The sequence below is a fragment of the Carlito syrichta genome, unplaced genomic scaffold (genome assembly GCF_000164805.1).
Source record: "Carlito syrichta isolate Samal-C Ts95f unplaced genomic scaffold, Tarsius_syrichta-2.0.1 Scaffold303982, whole genome shotgun sequence".
NCBI lineage: Eukaryota > Metazoa > Chordata > Mammalia > Primates > Tarsiidae > Carlito > Carlito syrichta.
Genome location: NW_007248078.1, coordinates 56056 through 78996, shown reverse-complemented (window position 1 = coordinate 78996; position 22941 = coordinate 56056). Strand labels below are relative to the sequence as shown.

The 22941-nt window shown below is 37.5% G+C and overlaps 1 protein-coding gene across 5 annotated transcripts in view; it reads right to left on the bottom strand.

Annotated features, from left to right (window-relative positions):
• The window catches only part of NMD3 (NMD3 ribosome export adaptor), a 57429-nt gene that overhangs the window by 19594 nt on the left and 14894 nt on the right, over positions 1-22941 (bottom strand). For 2 of the 5 annotated variants that reach the window (XM_021712982.1, XM_008059254.2), the window contains 7 exons: positions 21852-21969; positions 19727-19872; positions 16582-16694; positions 16159-16231; positions 14468-14574; positions 12645-12715; positions 12097-12198 (listed from right to left, as the gene is read on the bottom strand). In XM_021712982.1, the coding sequence (XP_021568657.1) occupies positions 12097-12198; positions 12645-12715; positions 14468-14574; positions 16159-16231; positions 16582-16694; positions 19727-19872; positions 21852-21969 (730 nt within the window). Of the gene's footprint in view, positions 1-11853; positions 12199-12644; positions 12716-14467; positions 14575-16158; positions 16232-16581; positions 16695-19726; positions 19873-21851; positions 21970-22941 lie in introns of those variants that run through there. The other 3 variants (XM_021712983.1, XM_008059253.1, XM_021712984.1) reach the window with 3 other exon arrangements.

The following is a 22941-nucleotide window of genomic DNA, read 5'->3' as shown; positions in this document are numbered from 1 at the left end:
TGCACTCCAGTCTGGGCAACGGAGTGAGACTCCAACTCAAAAAAAAAATTAAAAAAAAGGTCGGGCTCCATGGTTCAGGCTGTAATCCCAGCATTTTGCGAGGCCGAAGCGAGTGGATTGCCTCAGCCCGCGGGTTCAAGACCAGCTCGGGCCACTTGGTAAGACCTTGTATCTACAATAAATAAAAAAAGATTAGCCAGGCATGGTAGCACATGCCTGTAGTTCTGGTTACTTGGAAGGCCAAGGAGGAAAGGATCGCCAGAGCCTAGCAAGTCGACGCTGAGGTGGCTGTGAGTGTGCCACTGCACTCAAGCCTGGGCAACTGGAGTGAGATGCCAACTCAAAAAAAAAAAAGTTTAAATACAATCTTCCCTTGACTTATATCGTCGTTGTATTCCTAAGACATTCCAAGTATCTGTTATAAAATCTCAACTACTTGGTGTTGACATGTGAAACAGAGTTAGTAGTAGGCTTAATTATCTACAGATTTTTCAGCTACGTGACCCTCAGTACAAGTGAAAGTCCCAGAGGTTGAGGGACAGCTCTTGCTTTTGTGACTGTTATATACACTGCATGCCACTTAGCTTCCCGTGTCCTCCTGGCCAATAGGTGTGACAACATGCCCATAAATGTACAAAGCTTCCCTGAGGGGTAGTACTGCTCCATTGAGAATTACTGCTGCAGGGCTTTGGCGTCTTTAATATGGTAATATAAGCCTTGAAGGGAGAAACAAACACACAACACCTTTTCCCCACCAAGTACTGGTAGTTTCCTGAAGGTCTCACATGTCACTAACACACTTTGGGAAGAGTTGGTATTGATCACTTTAAAAAGCATATTCAGGCCTGGCGCAGTGGCTCATGCTTGTAATCCTAGCACTTTGGGAGGCCAAGGCAGAAGGATTGCTTGAGCCCAGGAGTTCAAGACCAGCCTAGGCAACATAGTGAGACCTTGTTTCTACAATTTTTTTTAAAAAATTAGCTAGGCATGGTGGCATGCACCTGTAATCTCAGCTACTTGGGAGACTGAGGCAGATCTAAGCCCTGGAGGTTGAGGCTGCAGTGAGTTGTGACCATTCCACTGCACTGCAGCCTGGGAAACAGAGTGAGACCCTGACTCAAAAAAAATAAATAAATAAAAACAAAACAAAATAAAAAACAGTGTATTCGGTAGTGAAAGCACACTGCACATCATCACAAGTCAACAGCAACAAGGCTCTGGATAGGTGTTTTCCATGGATGAAAGGAAAACCTGATATTTGGTGGGGCCTCTCAATGCTCCCAAAATACAGAAAAGATGTCATCTCTAAGATAAGAAAGAGCTGATAAAACCATCCTTGTTATACTCAGACATCGCCAACATATCGTGAGTCTCATTAGTGTCATTCAGAATAAATCGTTTTTTTAAAGTTTCATTTTTGGAGTCCAGGCTATCCCTTTAAAGTCAGTTTTATGGTCCTTGGACATATTCATGTACAGACAAACTTGTTTTTCAAGGGTCACGGTGTCTCTATGCCTGTTTCCCAAAAGGAAATGAAATGGTAGGTCAGACCAGGTAGAATGAGGTAGACAATGCTGACTACTTTTCTCATTATCAATTCAATACACAAAATTTAAACAGGTCAGGTACTGTGGTATACGCCACTAATCACAGCATTTTGGGAGGCTGAAGCGGAAAAGTCACCTGAGCCCAGGAGGTTGAGGCTTTAGTGAGCAGTGATCCTTCCACTGCACTCCAGCCTGGGCAACGGAGTGAGACTCCAAAATTAAATAAACAAACAAACAAACAAATACAATGTTTCTTTCCATTATTTTCCCAAATGTGCAGACACATGCATTGAAATATAGATTTAAATTGGAAGGTCTACCTTTTAGATTTTACCTCTCCCAAACCTGGCTTTAACTCATAACCCAATGTTTACTAGAAATATAAATAAGGGCCACATTATTCAGAGCCTAATGAGGCTGAAAATGTCCTAATCTGGACCTCAAGTGAAAAAAAAATCAACTTAAGTAAATCACAAAGCAATTGGTGAGCACTATTAACTCAGGATCACAGAGAAAAGACACTTCATCCAACATGGTGCCTAAAAGGGTTACTTGAAGATTAATAGGAGGGGGCCATAATTATTTCCTTAATTACATCATCAATACATTTGTATTTTAACAGATTTTAAGTGTGATGATAATGCTTCTGATTTTTAAAAATACTTATCAGGCAGTGGTGCCACCTGGTGGACATTTTAACTAAGCTTAAAATTATTGCTTAAAAGAATTGGGAGTTCTCTCCCTCACTTACTTTAGAAAGGTGGGAAAACACATTTTTAAAAAAAATGTTGTTACATACTTTATTTTATAGTTCCTGTAACTTGGAGACCAATGCATCAATTCCCCCTTGCTAGATTCCCCAATCAACCTGATTCTGGTCACTTACCAAATGGCCATATCTCATCTGTATCCAGATTTGTGAATGGGTCAACAGTTACATTATTTGCAAAATAAGTGATTGACAGTGGTACTGCAAAGAAAACTGATGAGATGAGCAGTAAGAGATCATCAAAGCCGGGTGTAGTGGCTCACATCTGTAATCCCAGCACTTTGGGAGGTTGAGGCAGGGGAATTGATTGAGCCCAGGAGCTTGAAACCAGCCTGGGCAACATAGTGACACTGCCTCTCTATGAAAGAGTGATATCCCGACTAAGAGAAAAACAAAAAAAGGTTTATTGGAACACAGTTTTTCATTTATATATTGTCTGTGGCCCTGCTGTGCTCCAAGAGTAGAGCTGAGAAGTTGTGATAGAGGCCATATGACCAGCAAAGTCTTCAATGTTTATCTGATCCTACCGTGAGTTACAAGATAAAGGGACATTCACAAAGGGAAGCGTGGAGAACCGGGGCTATTTCTGTAATCTATTAATATCAGTGAAAGTTGTTTTATTACTAAATGTCTATGTTTATTAAGAATTTTTGGCCGGGCTCGGTGGTTCACCTGTAATCTCAGCACTTTGGGAGGCCGAGGCAAGTGGACTGCCTGAGCCCGCGGGTTCGAGACCAGCTAGGCAACTTGGCGAGAACTTATCTCTACAACAAATTTAAAAAATTAGCCGGGCATGGTAGCACGCACCTGCAGTTCCGACTACTTGGGAGGCTGAACCTGAAGGATCACTTGAGTTGGAGTGAGACACCAATTCAAAAAAATAATTTAAAAAATAAATAAATAAATTCTAATGGCTTTGAAAAGGTTCAAAAGAAAGCACAAAAACTAGTATGATCCATCTTGACATAATTATCTGCAAATTATATCTATTACATATAAATAATCCACATATATAAATTTTTTTGAGTTGGAGTCTCACTCTGTCGCCCAGGCTGGAGTGCAGTGACATAATCACAGTCACTGCAGCCTTGGCCTGCTGGGCTCAGGCAATCCTTCCACTTCAGCCTTCCAAGTAGCAGGAACTATAGGCACGCACCACGCACGGTTAATTTTTTGATTTATTGTAGAGACGAGTTCCCACTGTGTTACCCAGGCTAGTCTCAAACTCCTCATTTCAAGTGATCCTCCCACCTCGGCCTCCCTAAGTGCTGGGATTACAGGCACGAACCACTAAGCCCAGATTCTATTTTAAAGGCAAGCCACAGACTGGGAGAGAATCGTTGTTAAAAAAAACCTAGCTAATATGTTTGACTTCCTAACTTCATTTTCTTTTTAAATTCTACCCAGGGCCAATGTAAGATCTCAGAGGCTGATCTACAGATCAAGCTACACATATTTGTATATGAGACACTGTGTTCAGGACTGGGTGACTTTCCTAAGAGAAATGTGGGGAGGTAGGCTGAGGTTGAGTGCACTTATTGCCTAATTCTGGAGGGGAAAAAAATTCTATTTTTTACAGTATTCTTGGTTTTGGCTTTCTTTTAGCATTTCCTTTTTGCCTTGAGTTTTTACTAAATAATTTCCTTCTGATTCAACATTTTTTTCTTATCTGAGAATTTGAAATCTTGGTACTTTAGTATTATACCAATTTTTCCAAAGAGTTAAAACTACTTTAATACCAGAACATGGTAAATTTGCAGTCATTTCAAGCAGCTGGTGGGCTTTTTAAAACATCACTAATGGGTACCATGAAATGTTGAAAGGTGAAGGGAAAATGGAAAAAGTAGTTTTTTTAAAAATAAAAAACTTTCAAAGAGAAAAAAAAACCATTTAGTAAAGGACTGTCATCCAAAATGTACAAGAAATCTTAAACTCAACAATACGCAATTTTAAAATGAGGTATCTGACCTCACCAAGACATGCAGATGACAAATAAGCATATGAAAATATCACTGTCATTTGTCATCAGCCCACACTTAAGAGGTCGTGATGTATGCTGCCTCTCCTTGAGGAAGGGATAGCTATACAAATTGTTTGGAATTCTTCTGCCATGAGATATTAGAATGGCTAACAACTAAAAAATGGACAATACCAAAAGCTGACAAGGGTGCAGAGCAGCAGGAACTCTTGTTTGTTGCTGGTAGGAATACAAAATGGTACAGCCACCTTGGAGACCAGTTTGGCAGTGTCTCCCAAAGCTAAACAGCCTGACCATAAGATCCAGCAGTCCTGCTTCTAGGTGTGTAGCCACTTGCTTTTAAATACCTATGCTCACAGAAAAACTTGCACATGAATGTTTATAGCAACTTTATTCATAATCATCAAAAGTTGGAAGATACCAAGATGTCTTTCAATAGATGAACAGTAAACTGTGGTACAAACATACTATGGAATATAACTCAGCAATAAAAAGAAATGAGCTAACAAGCCATGAAAATACATAGAACATTAAAGACTTATTTCTAAGTTAAAGAAGCCAGTGTGAAACGCCACCTATTATATGATCCCAGTCACTTGACAGTCTAGAAAAGGCAAAACTATAGAGACAGTAAAATGATTAGTGGTTGCTGAAGTTTAGGATTGGGCATGAATTTGTGAAGCACAAGGGATTCTTAGGGCAGTAAAATTACTCTGTATAATACCATAATGGTGAATGTAAGACATTAACCATTCACTCAAACCACAGAAATTTACAACACAAAAAGTGAACCTTATGTATGCAAATTATTTTTTTAAAAAATCATTTAGAAAGTCAGGTGATCCTGGGAAGGAATGCAGACTGTGACAAGACTAACTGTATTACAAATGCACGAAACCACCTCACTGAAAGAAATAGGAGGGAAAGGTGCTGATCGAAATTACTCTGAAGTGAGTACAGTCTGCAAGACTGCACATAAGCATTTACTATAGTTAACAAAGTTCCTTTTCATGGTGGCATGCAGGTTAACAATTCCGATACTGTTATGTGTGTATACTGGAATTGAATGGGTGGCAGATGGTGGAAACCAGGTTTTTCACTTTTGGAGTGAGAGTTTACTAATAAACAAAGGGAAGAAGTTAGACTAATCCATGCAGTAATGAATTAAAACTGGAGATATCAGCATGAATTCATGTTTACTTTAAAGATAGTTGCATATAAAAGTATTTATAAATATATATAAATAAGTAAGCTACTAAAGAGGTATTCTTTTTCTGCTCTGTCAGCTGAAAGTAACTAAATGAAATGATACTTCAGTAGCAAGCACACCTAACACTTAGATGCTGGTTTCTAAAACTACTGCCCAATAAAGGAAGCCAGAGCTTCTTGGGGAAATGGCTGATTATATGGCAGTAAATATATAAGATGAGTCTGTAATATCTTGTAATACCAGAATATAAGAAAATGTTACACACACACACAGGCATATGTCAAAGGAGTAAAGACGACAGCCAAAAGAGCTCCCAATGGCCAAAGCTAGAACAATTCAAACAACAAAATGATTAAAATAGTATCAGATTATAATGCAAAGTATAAAACGAGTACCCATGAATCCATAGGGTTATCACTGAAATAATTAGTAAGTAGTGAAGAGACAGATATCTCATGGCAGAAGAATTACAAACAATTTGTTTAGATATCCCTCCCTCACGGAGAGGCAGCATATCTCATGAACTCTTGGGTGTGGGATGCACAGTGACTTCCTTCCAAAATATACAGTGAGGGGGAAAAAGGGTCAACTCACAGTAGAGAAACCTGACAAACACTGCCTCAGTTGAGGGATCAAGGTCAACAGCAACAGCAATGAATCATGTTATATATAGTGTGTATTCTTGAAACGATGCCATGAGAATGGTACTTTGTGGTCTTCCTCTCAATAACCTATTACCCCAGTCTGAGAAAAACATCGAACAAATACCAATAGTGGAGCATCCTATAAAATATCTGACCAGTACTCTTTAAAATTAAAACCACTAAGGACATGAAAAACAAGGGGAGGCTGGGAAACTGCCAGTCAAGAGGAGCAGATGGACATATGACAACAAAAAGTAATGTGGTATCCTGGATGGGAACCCAGGAAAGGACATCTGGTAACAACTAAGAAACACTAAATAAACCATGGACTTTGTTAGAATAATGTATCAATATTGGCTCATTAATTATAACAAACTCATTATATTGATATAAAATGTTAATAGCAGAAACCAGGTATGGTGTATATAGGAACTCCCAGTATTCTTATGAATCTAAAACTGTTAAAAAATAAAATCAAGCCAGGCGTGATGGCTCACACCTGCAATCCCAGCACTTTGGGAGGCCAAAATGGAAGGACTGCTTGAGCCCAGGAATTTGAGACTAGCCTGGGCAACATAGTAGAACCTCACCTCTACAGAAAAATCAGAAAATTAGCCAGGCATGGGGATGCACACTTGTAACCTCAGCTACTCGGGAGCTTGAGGCAGATCACCTGAACTCAGGAGGCTGAAGTTGCAGTGAGCTGTGATGATGCCATTGCACTCTGGCCTGAGTGACAGAGTGAGACCTCAACTCAAGAACAAAAAGTCAAAATAATAATTATAATAATAATAATAATAATGATGATGATGTCTATTAAAAAGAAATATACCAAAATGTTAAGAGTGATTATCCTGCTGTGGTGGACTATGGGTGATTTCTGCTTTTGTCTTTATAGTTCCCTATACCATATACATTTTCTAGAACAAACTCTATGCTGCCCTAAAACATGTATACATGCAAAATGCAACAAGAAACAAATTGTTTCTCAACATGTTTACATACTAAACACTAAACCTGTGGTTATAAACTTCAAAAGTAGATATTGTTTTCTGGAGGATCACAATTTGTTACACACTGACTATGCTAAGAATTTGAGCAATCCACTGAGCAATGAACAGCATTATTCCTTTTTAAAAAATAAGGAAACATGTTCGGAAAGAAAAAATCATACACTAACAGGTGGCAGGTGAGCTGACTCCAAAGCGTGTGTTTTTTCCCACGTCATGCAGCATCCCAAGAATTACTTGTTCAACACCTCATAAACCAGTTTTAGTACACACATTATCTCAAAGTACTTCGCAACAGTGCTGTGAAGCAAGTTATAAGCACCCACACTTATGTGAAACCGGCACCACTGCAGTGCTGACTCCAACAAAAACAAAACAAAATCTCCATCAGATAAAACCATACAAGCAGCCTTGCTACAGAAACAGTGGCTGCCCAACCTACTCCAGATAACCTGTAATTGCCACAGAGATCCTATTTCCTCAGAAAGCATCCTGAATCATGCCACTTCTCTTGGCCATAAGGCAGGTCTTTCAAAATGTACTGAGCCAAAGAACCAAAATGGAATATTCTTATAACACTGTTTTGAAGCATGAGAAGATATCTAGTCTCATTGCTTGCCTTCGTCAAGGCTCACCACTCCACTGATCAAGTTATTTTAACATGACAGAATCGATAAACTGGGAATAGCCCTGATATCTGAGCTATTTATGAAACATTTTCATGATTCCTTAAATCACAGATGACTCAACTAAGATGGTCCCATTTTTAAGTATATTAGTCCTTCATAAAGCAAAATAAGCCAAGAGCAGATTATATGTGGGGCCTGAGCAAAGGAAACCTAAAACCTGCCCAAAGTATCTCAGTATCCATGAACAAGATCAAATACATGCAGAGGCACCAGCCCAAAGGACACAGGACCCAGCTTGAAGGGGTATCCACTGGAAGATTCTGGGATAACATGAACATCAAACTTAAAAAACTCAGCAATAAGAAAACAATCTGCTATAGGTGGAATATCCTCTAAAAATTCAGATGTTGAAACCCTAATCCTTAATGCAATTTTAGGAGGTGGAGCCCTTAAGAGGTAATTAGGTCATGAGGGTGGAACCCTCATGATGGGATTAGTGATCTTATGAAGAAGAGAACCAGAGAGGATGTTCCCTCTCCCTGCTCTCAGCCATGTGTGAACATGCAAGGAGACAGCCAGGTGCAAACCAGCAAGAGGGCCCTGACCAGAACCTGACCACACTGAAGCCCTGATCTCAGACTTCCTAGCCCCTCAAACTGCAAAAAATTAAGTTTCTGTTTAAGCTACCTGGTCTATGGTATTCTGTTATGGCAGCCCAAACTAAGACACAATCCAACTGTTAGAAATAGGTGAAAGATTTGAATATCTATTTTCCTAAAAAAGATGTACAGATTACAAATAAGCACATAAAATGATCCTCAGTATTATTAGCCATTAGGAAAATGCAGGCTAAAATCACAAGACACCAACATCCACCTATTAAACAGCCCAGACAACATGGCAAGACCTCGACTCTACAAATAATTAAAAAATTTTAGCCAGGTGTGATGGCACACGCCTGTAGTCCCAGCTACTTGGGAGGCTGAGATAGAAGGATCGCCTGAGCCCAGAAGGTCAAGGCTGCAGTAGCCATGAGCATGCCACCGCACTTCAGCCTGGGCAACAGAGTGAATCCTTGACTCAAGGAAAAAAAAAAAAAAGAACTGACAACATAAAAGAATAACTGAAACTCTCACACACAGCTGGTGTGAAAATACAATGGCACAGGCCACTTTGGAAAACAGTTTTATAAAGTTAAACATATACTTACTATAGGATCCAACAACCCCATTCCTAGTTATTTCCCAAGTAAAATAAAAACCTGTACCTGAAACACTTTAATACTAATCAAAAACCAGAAACAACTCAAATGTGCCTCAACAGAGAAATGGATTAAACTGTGGTGCATCTATACAATGCAATAAGACTCAGAAATAAAAAGGAACACACTCAATGCACACAACACCTTAGAGGAAATCTCAAGTGCACCATGCTAAGTGACAGAAACCAGACTCAAAAGGCTACACGCTGGTTTCATGTATACGATATTTTGGAAAAAGTAAACTATCAGAAGTTGCCAGGGGTTAAGGATGGGAGAACAGTTTGAAAACAAGAGCATGAGGAAATTATTCTGGGGAGATGAAATAGAATTGTTCTGTATTTTAATTGTACATGAAAATTCCTATGGGTTAAAATTCATGACCTGTACATCAAAGAGTAAATTTCACGGCTTGTAAACTGGAAATTGATTTTTAAAAAAATCAAATGAAAACAATTGAAAAGGATAAAATCCTACCGAATTAGAGTAGAAATCCAAGAGCCTACGCTGAAAGGAAAAACAAATGAATAAGCAAAATACATATAAAAGGGAAAACACTTCCTTATAACAGAAAATCCACTAATAACTCAAAGAAGTTAGGGAACACCCAGACAGGACATGGCTCCTGAAGCAATGTGCTGAGAATTTAGCATCACTCCTGGGTTAGGCCTGTTAAAAGAACATAACCTAAAACTAACCGTGAGAATACCTCAAACTCATCTGAGGTCACTCTACATAACTGGCTTATACACTCAGGAACTGGTCCAGATTAAAGAAGACTAAAGAGGGATGAGAACACAATGCAATGTACAATCTTAGAATTGCTTTTTTCTATAAATGACTTTACTGGGATAACTGACAAAACTCAATTTGGTATATCAATTAGGTAAGAGTTGTGTCAATGTTTAATCTCCTAATTTTGATCACTGCACTATGATTAGAGAGTTCCTTATTTTTAGGGTGTAATAATACAGAATTTTTCTTTTTTTTTTTGAGTTGGAGTCTCACTCTGTCACCCAGGCTAGAGAGCAGTGGCACACTGTTCCAGCCACTGCAGCCTTGACCTGCTGGGCTCAGGCGATCCTTCCACCTCAGCCTTCCAAGCAGCTAGAACTACAGGCACACACCACCATACCCAGCTAATTTATTGACTCGGTGCAAACTCTCAGATGACAGCTTTTCTCTTAGCTATAGTCCTTCATCTTGACACAGCCTCTTTCAATCAACAGATCTTAATACTTATAAAGATACATCATCAAAAAGAGTAAGACTAAATAAGGTTAGTGGGAAACTATAATTTTAAGTAAGAAAGTCCTATAATAAGTAATTAACAATTCCACTTTAGAAAACAGCATGAGACACCCTCTCATGTAAATATGACATTGATGCCACCAAACCACTTCAAGAATACAAAAAAAGAGGCAAACACAGACCACAAGTGAGACTTCTGTGGCCATGCTCACCTTTGAAGAGGCAGAACAGGCCATTCCTACTAGGCCACCACCAAAAGACAGAATGTGGCTTTTAGATCCACAATTTCAAATGAATATGCAACGAGAAAAGCTGGAGTTGTTACAGTAAGTTCAGGCCTTTCTCCATAACTTCACATCTGGGAAGTCCAATCTTAAAACTAGAAAAACACTATGTGCAGTGGCACTCACTCCATCTCTTTGTTTAGCGGCACACACAGAATTAATGAATTAGCCCTGAGTTCTAGCATCCTGGGTAAGTCTGATCTTGCTTATAGAAGTAGGATCTTAGTACTTCATTCTCAGAACACTTTAAAGCCCAAGCCAAGGATCTTCTTTCAAGGATGTGAAAGGCATTACTCATTCAAATCTGAGTCATGGTTTTATAAAGCACATACCTCACCTGTATTATTTCATCATCTTCATGCTGGAATCTAATATTCCTTTTTTTTTTTTTGAGTTGGAGTCTCACTCTGTCGCCCAGACTGGAGTACAGTGGCCGCTCCCGGCCACCGCAGCCTCGACCTGCTGGGCCCCAGCAATCCTTCCGCCTCAGCCTTCCAAGTAGCTGGAACTACAGGCGCGCGCTACCACGCCCGGTTAAGTTTTTGATTTATTGTAGAGATGAGGTCTCACCAAGTTGCCCAGGTGGGTCTCGAACCCACGGGCTCAGGCAATCCACTCACCTCAGCCTCCCAAGGCACGAGATTACAGGCTGAGCCACCGAGCCCGGCTAATATTCCTTGTGATGGTGTTCTATTCAATATCAGAAACTTATAGAAATAAAATACCTTCCCTCTCAGTTTGTAAACCACAAACGTGAAAGCAAAATTATTTGAGTGATAGGATGACATATTTATGAAATAAGCAGCTACTACCCTAAGCTGCTGGAACAGGCAAAAATGACAAAAGAACGAATTGCTATTCAATTTTTAAATAACTAGTCTAGATTTGCTAAAATCTACAATTATTTTAAATATTTTTTCTTCTGCAATAAAAATTAAGACAACTCTCAGTTTAACAGTTTTTCTGGATGTTAATTCTAGGAGGAAATAAAGAAGATAAACTTTCCTTAGTATTCAGTGATAAGCTGAACCCCAAAATATAAACACAAGTGTGTGTAAGTTTATATTAAAAATAATTCTTCGTACGGTCTTTTACTAAAGCAAATAATATAAAAAGAATGTAAAATCTTGTTTTATGCTTGAAGATTTTGTCCCAGGATGTATAACTCTTGAGCTTTTATATCCAGCACTATAGTATGTGAAAATACCACAGTGCCTCATATAAGAAAGCAAAGGGATAAAATTCCACATGCAAGATGACCTAAAGATCAGAATTAATTACATTCAACATAATCTTTTATTGTCTGAAATTTTAAAGTCATCAATATCTTTCAATGCTTTCAGTGAGCATTCAAAAAAGTCATATTTACTGGGTTTAAAACTAAATTTCTCCTCTCAAAATATGGAGGCACACATGGAAGGACAGTAAAGGGTACTGTGTTCAACTCCTGAGCTTGCAAATGTGGCCACAGTCCACGACACATCTCATGATGTCATCATGGCAGCACCCTCCTCACCAGTGGCATCCTGGGAAATATGCAGGTCTTCAAGCATCTCAGCCAGGCTAATGCGAGGTGCTCCTTCATCATCTGTGTCACTTTCCACAGGGATGGCTGGGTCTAAGAAAAACACAAAGAGGATTTTGAATAAATACGAAGTACTTACAAGTACACAAAGATATACAAATTCCTGCCCCCACTATTATTAGTGCTATTTAACTATGCTATATCAGATGTTCTTGTATCTTAGAGCAGGCATTCAAATTAAATTCATTTAATAAACGTCTTACTGCACAAATGTAAGAATAAATTTCCACCAGTTTAAGGGTGAGCAACTTAAGGGATCAAGCTAGGATGTCAATAATATCAAATGTGGAATAGCAAACAACATTTTAGTAAGTTTTACTGCTCTACAAATTTTTTTTATAGACCTTTGACTAGAGTAGTTTAAAAACAAATAAAGTCATTTACGGGAATCAAAGTTTAAGATACCAGAACATTCATATTAGGCACTACATGTATATACAGAATATATGACTTAAATCAATCACTCCCAAAACACAAACCTCTGTAAATGTTGATATTTTTTCTAATTGCCTCATCTTCTTCAAGGTCTTCAAGGAAATCTTGGTATTGCCTATAGAATAAAGAAACAATAAAATTTTTCATTTCCACCAAGAAAGTATGAAGTTATATCTTCTTCATTTTCAGCACTATAAATGTGCTTCAAGTAGTAGAATCTTGAAAAATAATACCTGAAAGTCAAATATGGATAATAATTAAATACTGACAGGATTTAAAAAAATATTTTTTTCAAAATTACATGATAAAAAACAGCTGGATTAAGATAATGTTAGCTATAAGACAATGAGAAAACTCCCCTACTCTACCTGCCCCTTCAAAACTCTATGGCCAAATTGAAAGACTTATACACTTTAAGACTTAATAGATGAAACAGTCAAATAGATACTTACAATATTTAATGAATTTAGCATGTTATATATTTATACATATTTTAAATTACACTATGAAAGTATATTTTAGAAATACTGTTGCTATCCACTCACATTTCATAAAATAACTTTATATAAACTCTTAAATTTTTTAGACATCAGTGTCTTCACTATTATTAAGGTCACTTTTTCTGCTTAAATTGTCTGAGAAATAATATAGTTGACAAGAACGAGATGTTTTCTTTTTATCTCAAGTCATAAGCACTCATCTGCTATTTGTGGTATTCACAGGTAATTAATGAATATACAGTCATGAACTACACAATGACATTTTAGTCAATGATGGGCCGCATATACAACATTGGTCCCATAATACCGCATCTTTTCTGTGCTTTTTTTATGTTTAAATACACAGATATTTGTCATTCTGTTATAACCGCTTAGAGTACAGTACACTAACATGCTCTATAGGTTTGTAGCCTAGAAGCAATAGGCTACACCATATAGACTAGGTTACCTAGGTTTGTTTAAGTACATTCTATAATGTTCATACAACCATGAAATCACATAATGATGCTTTTCTCAGAAGGTATCCCCATCACTAAGCAACATATGACTGCATTTTAGCTTTTCAACTGAATTGTTTACATTAGCATGGCAATTACTGGGTCAAAACTCAGGAACTAACTACTAAATCTGTTAAGTGTCATCCTCTCATACTGATTCCATCAATATGTTGCTAAGAATCCAAGACTAATATTGAGTGCAAAGATCACCTATGTGACACCTATTTCCTTACAACATAGAAACAATTTATCTTAAGGATTTCCTTTGAGACAATATGTGAGTGGGGACCCAAAAAACACTGCAATTATTTTTTGGAGAGTGGGCTCCCTGCAGTACAGACATCCCCCACTAAGTGTTCTAGAAACTTATCAGCATCAGTGTACCAGCTAGTGTTGTGAGAGGCTGCACTCAGCTTCAGTGAATTCTTTTTGGAGATTCTTTCCACACATTTGCCCATTTCATGATGGGTGATTTATGAGCGCATCTGCCCACACTGTACTGAGTGTTCAACAGTTTTTGACCAAAAAGGGTGTGGCTCCCATCCCCCACTCTCCCTATTCACCCAATCTCACCCCAAGTAACTTTTGTTTTTTGTTTCCTCAGATAAAAGAAGTCCTCAAAGGAAACATTTTGCCAACATGAAAGAGATGAAACAAAAAATATCAGAAGCACTGCAAGGCATGAAAACTGAAGTATTCAAAGACTGTTTTGAGCAGTGGAAAAGTGTTTCAACAGGTGTATTGTACCAAATGGAGAGTACTTTGAAGGTGACTGAAGCTTAAACATGTAAGAATAGATACACAATTTTTAATAAAGAAATTCTGGAGTTTTTGGGACCCCCTCGTACAAGGTTTAAAGAAAAGTGGGACCTTTCATCGTCTGTATCCATGTTTTCTCTATCTCTTGCAAGCTCTTTCAGTTTCCAGTTCCTACGACGCTGACGTTTGGTACGGTCATAGCTCTTCTTGATTAATACCTGTAAAAGAAATATTTGCAAAGTTATGAAAATGAGAACTATAAAGTGGGGACATAAAATCTAATAAAGTTTTTTAAAAATGAAAGGTAAGAGGAATGCCAGTAGGAGTGGAGAGGCAGTGTCAAGAGGACTTTTAAAACTTTTCTTCATGTATTTAAATTTTTATGAGAATGCATCTAGTACAGCTGGGCATTATTCATATAGTTGTTAAAATTTATTAATTGAAATTTTGCAGTGACTGAACATTAAATGTTTTTTTTGTTTTGTTTTGTTTTGTTTTTGTGAGTTGGAGTCTCACTCTGTTGCCCAGACTGGAGTGCAATGGCCGCTCCCGGCCACCACAGCCTCGACCTGCTGGGCTCCGGTGATCCTTCCACCTCAGCCTTCCAAGTAGCCAGAATTACAGGCATGCACTATCAAGCCCGGCTGATTTTTTGATTTATTGTAGAGATGAGGTCTCGCTGCCCAAGTGGGTCTCGAACCCACGGGCTCAGGCAATCCACTCACCTCAGCCTCCCAAAGGCGTGGGATTACAGGCTGAGCCACCGAGCCCGGCTTAAATGTTTTTTAATACCAGAAGCTTCAGCTTTTTTTTTTTAACTCAAACTTCAGTTTTCAGCTACCATTCATATAAGTCATTCTGTACAAACAGACACTTTTTCTTTCTCTTATTCCCACTAATCAGCACTTACAGAACCATGTGTAGTTTGCACAACAGTATATCTTGGGACACTATTTTAAAAAACTGTGGAATGAATACATGAAAATAATTTTACCAAACATAACATCATGTAAGATTGCCATGATCTCCTCTTCTGACCTTGTTAGAAATACCTATGACTTATACCCAAAGCATGCTTCTATCTTCTAATTAACCAATTAATAAAACACAACTGGGTAGGGGAAAGGGAGTTCCTTCTCTTACTATGAATTTTTCTTTTTTAGCGGGAGAGGGGAACACAGCTAAAATCACTGTTTATTCTAAAAGAAACAGGATCTTTCACCCTGATTTAATTCACTGTTGCTCATGATTCTAACTCATCACATTAGAACTTAACAGATTCCTCAGAAGTAACAACTTTAAATACCATTCTTAACTTTCAGTGTCTTCTTCGCTGAATAATATACAAGAAACAAGCTGAGTCTAATAAGAATGAAACTTAATAAATTCTAAAGGTCATTTTTAGCTGCAAATTTATTTTTGCTCTACAGACAGTATAAAGTATTTTTGACAGAGAATAAAAACATGATTATAAGACCAACAAAAAACCTCAAAAAATATTGGATTTCTCCATCAAGAAAAATGACTTAAAATGAAGATGTTTGCTACTACACCTTAACTGCAGTTTCAAAAAAACCTCTAAACTGACTTGTTATTTTCAAAAGTGTCAACTTATGTATCTTACCCATAGAGTTACATCAAACCTCTTTAACACAGAAAGAAAGGGAAAAATCAAAAGCCTCACCACAAAAGCCCTATAAGCGCCTAAGAACTCTTAAATCTTCTGAAAGTAAACAACTTTAGTATTTTAGGCAGTTTTGCTGTCTCCCAAAGAAAATTTGCAATCAAATCAAAAGCCTTACCACATCTGGAACTCTATCTGCATTCATTTTGTTGACATGCTCATCATTTAAATTACAGTTGGCCAAATCAAACCTGAAATGTAAACAATAAAAAACTTATTGACTATTTACCCTTTGTGTGTAACTTTTTATTTTACAGCTATCCCCTAAAACTTCTCAAGATCAAACATTTAATAAGATGCCCATCTTTTAAAGTTTTGCAATTAAATACACAGTGAACATGCTTCGGTAAATAATGGAAAAATAATAAGGCATTCTGAGTTTCACATATTGTCTATTAATATTCACCTTGTCATATATTTGTAAAAGAAGCAAAACAGACTTCTATCAGTCTAACCTTAGTATCTTAGGTAGCTCTGCTATCTCCCAAAGAAAATGTGCAACTCATATAGGCAGTTTAAGATATTATAAAATAATACGAACCCCAATACCAGGTCTCCAGGATTTAGAAGATGTCCCAAATGAGTGCGACAAAAGTACTGTTTGTCTGTATTCATTTCAGATGTTTTCTGCACCCAGACCTCCCCGAGGGTATGCTTAACAGAAAAAAATATATATTTTTCAATAATCTAAACATAACTTAAAAATTACCTCAAAGAAAACTTAAATACAATAATGATTTTTGGTTTTTGAATTTTTGTTTTAAATTCAGAAACTGTTATTTTATTTTCTAGGTTTCTGAAACACATTCAAAATTTGCAAATTACTAAATCAAGGGTAGAGAAAGATATTAAGAATTCATAAAAATAAACCATTGATTTTTGCTAAAATTTAATTCAAGACTTTTCTAAAACACTAACAATGACCCTAAAAATACATATATGCAGAACTCTAAAAAAAAATGTTTTCATAGGAAGATGGGCCAATACAGACTGAACAAACAGAATAACTGAAGAGGTAAGGGAATCTTAAACAAGAAAATATTCCAAGCAAACTCTTGTTTGACACAGGGTTTCAAGAAACCAGAGTTCAGACAAAACAGCCTAGAAATCCCAGTAGTAAATCATTAGAGAAGCTAAGTAGTTAATTTTTTGGCTATCTGCTAGTTTGAAGCATAAAATTTAGCATCCTTTTTAAAAAAATTAAACTATTTGTTGCAGAAACAATATACCAAGTTTGAATTTTTAAACTAGAAACCTATTCATTCCCTTTCTAACATAAGATTTTAGAAGTTCTCATTAAGGATAGCATATACTAACACCTTTTACTAACAGAGACAGACCAAGTAAAATGAGATCAAAGCATAATACTAAGAGTTATAGATAAAACTAAGGAATCCCAAAATAAGGAGATGAAAAGAAGTAGAAGGAACCAAATGAAATAAAAGACAGGTCTCAGATTTAAGAAAGACTGAAAAAGAAAAGCAAACTACCAGGGAGAGACTAACTTATGTAACAGGATTTACCTTCTAGCTATGAGACTCCTATTTCTAAGAGCTTTATGAACCTGTTCTTAATATGTGGTTTTATACCTGCCTGAGGAGATGTGGTGTTATACATTTATAATAAATGAAAAGTTTGCTCTTAACTATATTAATTTTTATTTTACATAAATATGTAGAAAGCAATCAGTCTTCTATTTCTACTGATTTTTTCCAATTATCACAAATTATTTTTGCCTCAACAAGCAACATTACCTTAAAGGAAATGAGCACCCTTAGGACCCAGATTAGGGCCTCTAAACACTGTTTCACACTAAAAGAAACCACATACATGATTTCAGACATGGGTTGAAAACTTTACAGTGTGACTTTGGAACACCTGAATGCCATGCTGATGTGCCAGAAAGTAAGGATGCTTTCAAAGACTAGGAAAGTCATGTCTCAAGGACAAAGGAACCATTCTGAAGGTTACTACTGCCTTAACTTAGGGGCAAAATGAGCATTTAGGAAAAGGAAAAAAAGATGAATGGAAAAGGGGAAAGGAAAAAAAAAGAAGAAAAAAATACAGCAAATACTTAATACTTCATGAGATCATGATGACAAATCAGAGAAAAGACACCATAACCAGGGGAAGTGGTTCATGCCTGTAATCCCAGCACTTTGGGAAGCCAAGGCAGGAGGATTACTTGAGGCCAGAAATTCAAGAAAAAGACACTACCAAATACAAAAACAAGTCTAAACTAATTTTCACCACTGCAAATGGTTCTTAGGCCAACTCTTTACTCTGAAAAATATGTGCTAAAAGAGAAAGAATTAAGAATTTATGCAGAAAAAGAGCATTTCAGGAAAACCACATAGCACTAGTTGAAAATGAGAAACTCTTCCTTAGTAATGAATGCCAGCTAATAAGTGTAAAACAGAAATAGAAAATTCACCATTTTGTAACCCTAAATAAAAGAATTAATTAAAAGTGATAATATAAAGTTGATATTTGCATATTATTATGGTATGACTCCATAGATTACCTGCTGCTCTTAAGGGAGAAAAAAAGCATAACAATGGAGGTGTCTGGCTATCACAATTTAACCAGTGAACAATCAGACATTAGTTGTCTCTTGATGTAACATCACAAAAAGTACACAGTATCCTCTCTGAAGTATTTAGCCAACCTAAATTAACCAAACCTGTAGATCAACTTTCCAGTTTAGAGGAAATACAAGGAAGTTAAGCAGCAAGTTAAATGCCGTCATGAGCAAGCATTAAGAGTGATCCAGAAGGTGTAGTATCCTGAGAAAGAGACCACATTCACATAACTTTTATTACAGTATATTACTAGTTATGGTTGTTAATCTTACTGTGCCTAATTTATAAATTAAGCTATATGTAGGTATAAGAAAAAAACACAGTATACTTATGGTTCGGTACCATACGGGGTTTCAGTCACTGAGTACTACGAATATATCCCTCACAAACAAGGACTATTTATAGGTATAAACTATACCTGGACTATTTAAAGGTATGATAATGATACTTTGATTATGTAGAAAAACATTCCTATGTTTGAGATACATACTGAAATATTTAATATTTAGTGATGATTTTTTCAATTTCAAGAGGTTATTGTCAATTGGTCCTCCTCTACAAAAGTAAAGCAAGAAAATGCTTTTATTTATAATAATGAAGTAAACATTAAAAATTTTTTTCCCCAACAAAAATAAACATATAATGTAAGTTTGATAATTTTCACTAAAATAACCACGTTTAAAAAAAAATGCTTTTTTTTTTTTTGAGTTGGTGTCTCACTCCATCGCCCAGGCTAGAGTGCAGTGGCACCCTTACAGCCATCCCAGCGTCAACCTGCTAGGCTCTGGCAATCCTTCCGCCTCAGCCTTCCAAGTAGCCGGAACTACAGGCGCACACTACCACACCCAGCTATTTTTTTTTTAATTTATTGTAGAGATGAGGTCTTGCCAAGTTGCCCAGGCTGGTCTCAAATCCACAGGCTTAGGCAATCCACTCGCTGTGGGATTAAGGTTGAGTCACTGAGCCTGGCCTAAAAAAATGCATTTTTAACCTAATGTGCTGCTAGCTTTATTTGGACTCCATGTTTTGGAATTACCAACAAATATTTTAAAAAGGACTAAAACAGTAAATTGGGAGAAAAAAAGTGGGCAGGAGGTATCTTACCTTTTTTGATATCATTCCAGCACCTGCGCTGCGTTTTAGATCTCGAACTATGCTGCAGTCCATCACAATAAACTCCTCTAGCTGCTTGGGATGGCATAAACTATTGAAAGGGTGACTCCAGAAAGTGCTCCCATCTATATCTGCAACTAAGAATAAGCACAGAACATTACAGAACAAGAGAAATTATGCATTTCAAAGAGTCACCAAATGTGTTAACTAGGAAGCAGTTGGTCTATACCAACTGGGAAGCGTCACTCTGTCTCACTCTCCTAGGATTATGAATCAGCCCAAATTTCACAGCACAGGAGAAATATCAGGTGTCAAACATATCTCAAGTAGTTACTACACTCAGAATGCCACAGTGCTAAGTGCCTTTTAAATAAGATCAGATCCAATCAGCTGTACATTTGTTTCATGTGCTGGCATTTTATTTTAGAAACATGTCAGCCATGTTAGCTCCTTAGTTTGTGGGAAGTAAGGCCCAGTTATACCAGACAGATAAGAACATCCAACCCAATACTGCAAACAGACCTTTAACTGATGAATTCTAATTGATAAAGATAATGATTTCCCAGAAAATATCAGAATAAACTTAAACTTTTATAAAGGAAACTTACATTACAGAAAATATATGAAAAAAGTTTGGGCACATTGGCTCGCATCTGTAATCCCACTTTAGGAAGCCAAGGAGGGAGGATTGCTTGAGCCCAAAAGTTTGAGACCAGCCAGGGCAACATAGTGAGATCTCATTTCTACAAATAATTACAAAAGTTAGCTAGGCATGGTGGCTCATGCCTATAGTCTCGGTTACTTGGAAGGCTAAGGCATAAGGATTGTCTGAGCCCAATGGTCAAGGCTGCAGTAAGCTATGATCAGGCTACCACATTCCAGCCTGGGCAACAGAGTCAGACCCCACCTCAAACAAACAGTAAATGTGGTCTTCTTGAAAAAATAATTTATTCTATAAAGGGAATGCTAAAAACAATCTGTAATAATGATAAAATCAGTTAAAATCCATATTCAAACTAAATGTTCCACTGGGTACAAAAAGTCAATAGTTGCAAAATTTACTTATTTATTTATTTATTTTTGAGTTGGAGTCTCACTCTGTTGTCCAAACTGAAGTGCAGTGGCCGCTCCCTGCCACCGCAGCCTCGACCTGCTCGGCTCTGGGGATCCTTCCACCTCAACCTTCCAGTAGCTGGAACTACAGGCGCGCGCTACCACCTCCAGCTAATTTTTTGATTTATTGTAGAGATGAGGTCTCGCCAAGTTGCCCAGGCGGGTCTCGAACCCGCGAGCTCAGGCAATCCACTCACCTCAGCCTCCCAAAGCGCGGGATTACAGGCTGAACCAAAGAGCCCAGCTTGCAAAATTTAAAGTAACTGCTATACACCAAAATTTGGCAATGATCTTAAATAATTATTGACAGAAATTAAATGAGGTAAATAAATAAGTCAATTTTAGTAGAAACTGATGGAACACATGAATATTTGTAAAAGTTAACAGAGTTGTTTCTTTAAATACAAATTCAAGTGTAACTAATCAAAATCTTTATAATTATTTCAGGGAGAGGAAGGCTTTCCTAATGCATGACAGGGCTGCCCAAATGGCCTCTTTGTTCCTAAGAGTGTGACAGGTTCTGGAAGAAAAAAAGCTTTGCAATTACATGTTTTCTTTCTTTTTTTTTCTTTTCTTTTTTTTGAGTTGGAGTCTCACTCTGTCACCTAGCCTGGTGTGCAGTGGCATGCTCATGGCCACCTCAGCCTCGACCTGCTGGGCTTAGGCGACCCTTCTGCCTCAGCCTTCCAAGTAGCTAGAACTACAGTGTGCTAACATACCCAGCTTATTTTTGATTTATTGTAGAGATGAGGTCTCACCAAGTTGCCCAGGTTGGTATCGAATCCCCAGGCTCAGGCAATCCTCTCGCCTCGGCCTCCCAAAGTGCTGGGATTACAGGCTGAGCAACTACGCCCGGCCACATGTTTTCTAAGTATTAAACAATAGCACAAATTTTAACTAGGCTTTCAAAGCAATATTATCCATGTTTGATAAAATCAACAACATAAATTATTGCTTGCTATAATGAACAAAACTGTCAAGGCAAATGGTTCCCAGAACTTACCTTGTAGGGTGTTTGGATCAATGAGGTGAACAGCACTGGTTACGCGAATACACACACAAATCTGGCTCATATTTCCCAGACTTTGTGCCAGTCTTGGAGACAGACAGACAACATTATCCTAGACATAGGAACCAACATTTAGGATGAGGCAAATCCTATGTAACAGTCCAGTAAATACTCATCAGTGCAAAACCCATCCAGCTGCACTTGCCCAATCCTAATGTTATTTTTAATTCTACATATTAATAAAGAGTCTAAAGAAAAGAATCAGACCTTAACATTAAACATAAGCTATACCTTCTTAAGATGAGCATATCTGTCTTAATAAAAATGCTTTCAAACATCTTCCAGGCTTGGCATGGGGGCTAACACCTGTAATCCCAGCACTTTGGGAGGTGGAGGCGAGAGGACTGCCTGAGCCCATGGGTTTGAGACTAACCTGGGCAACTTGGCAAGAACTCGCTCCTAAAACAAATCAAAAAATTAGCCAGGTATGGTGACGCACTCCTGTAGTCCCAGCTGCTTGGAAGGCTGAGGTGGAAGGATCACCTAAGCCCAGCAGATCGAGGCTGTGGTGGCTGTGATCGTACCACTGCACTCCAGCCTGAGTGACAAGTGAGACTCCAACTCAAAAAAAAAAAAAATCTTCCAGGGTGTATTCACCAAAGTATTATTAAATTTATTTCAAAGTTACTGCAGTGTGAATGCTTATCAATCCAAATGCTAAAACAGTGTGAATTCTAAGTAGAGTATTATAAACATCAAAAGGAGAGTGATTTTCTAAATCAACCTGTGACTTCTTTCAATCTCTATAAAAACAAATTTCAAAAGAACATATTTCTCTTACATGGCTACACACACTAATACATAATCAAAAGACTTAATGCCCAAAAGAGTCACATGTCTACATGTAGGTTGGGAGATGTTAACCAGCAGTAATTATCTGTTTTTAAATTATATTAAAATATAAAAAGAATCTGTGTTATATTTTAAGGTTATCTATTCACAACCACAGGCCCTTCCACTGAAATGATGTTCTGAACATAAAAGTTCCTAGTCCAGGCCTTGGTTTTTAACTTAAGAGATTCCA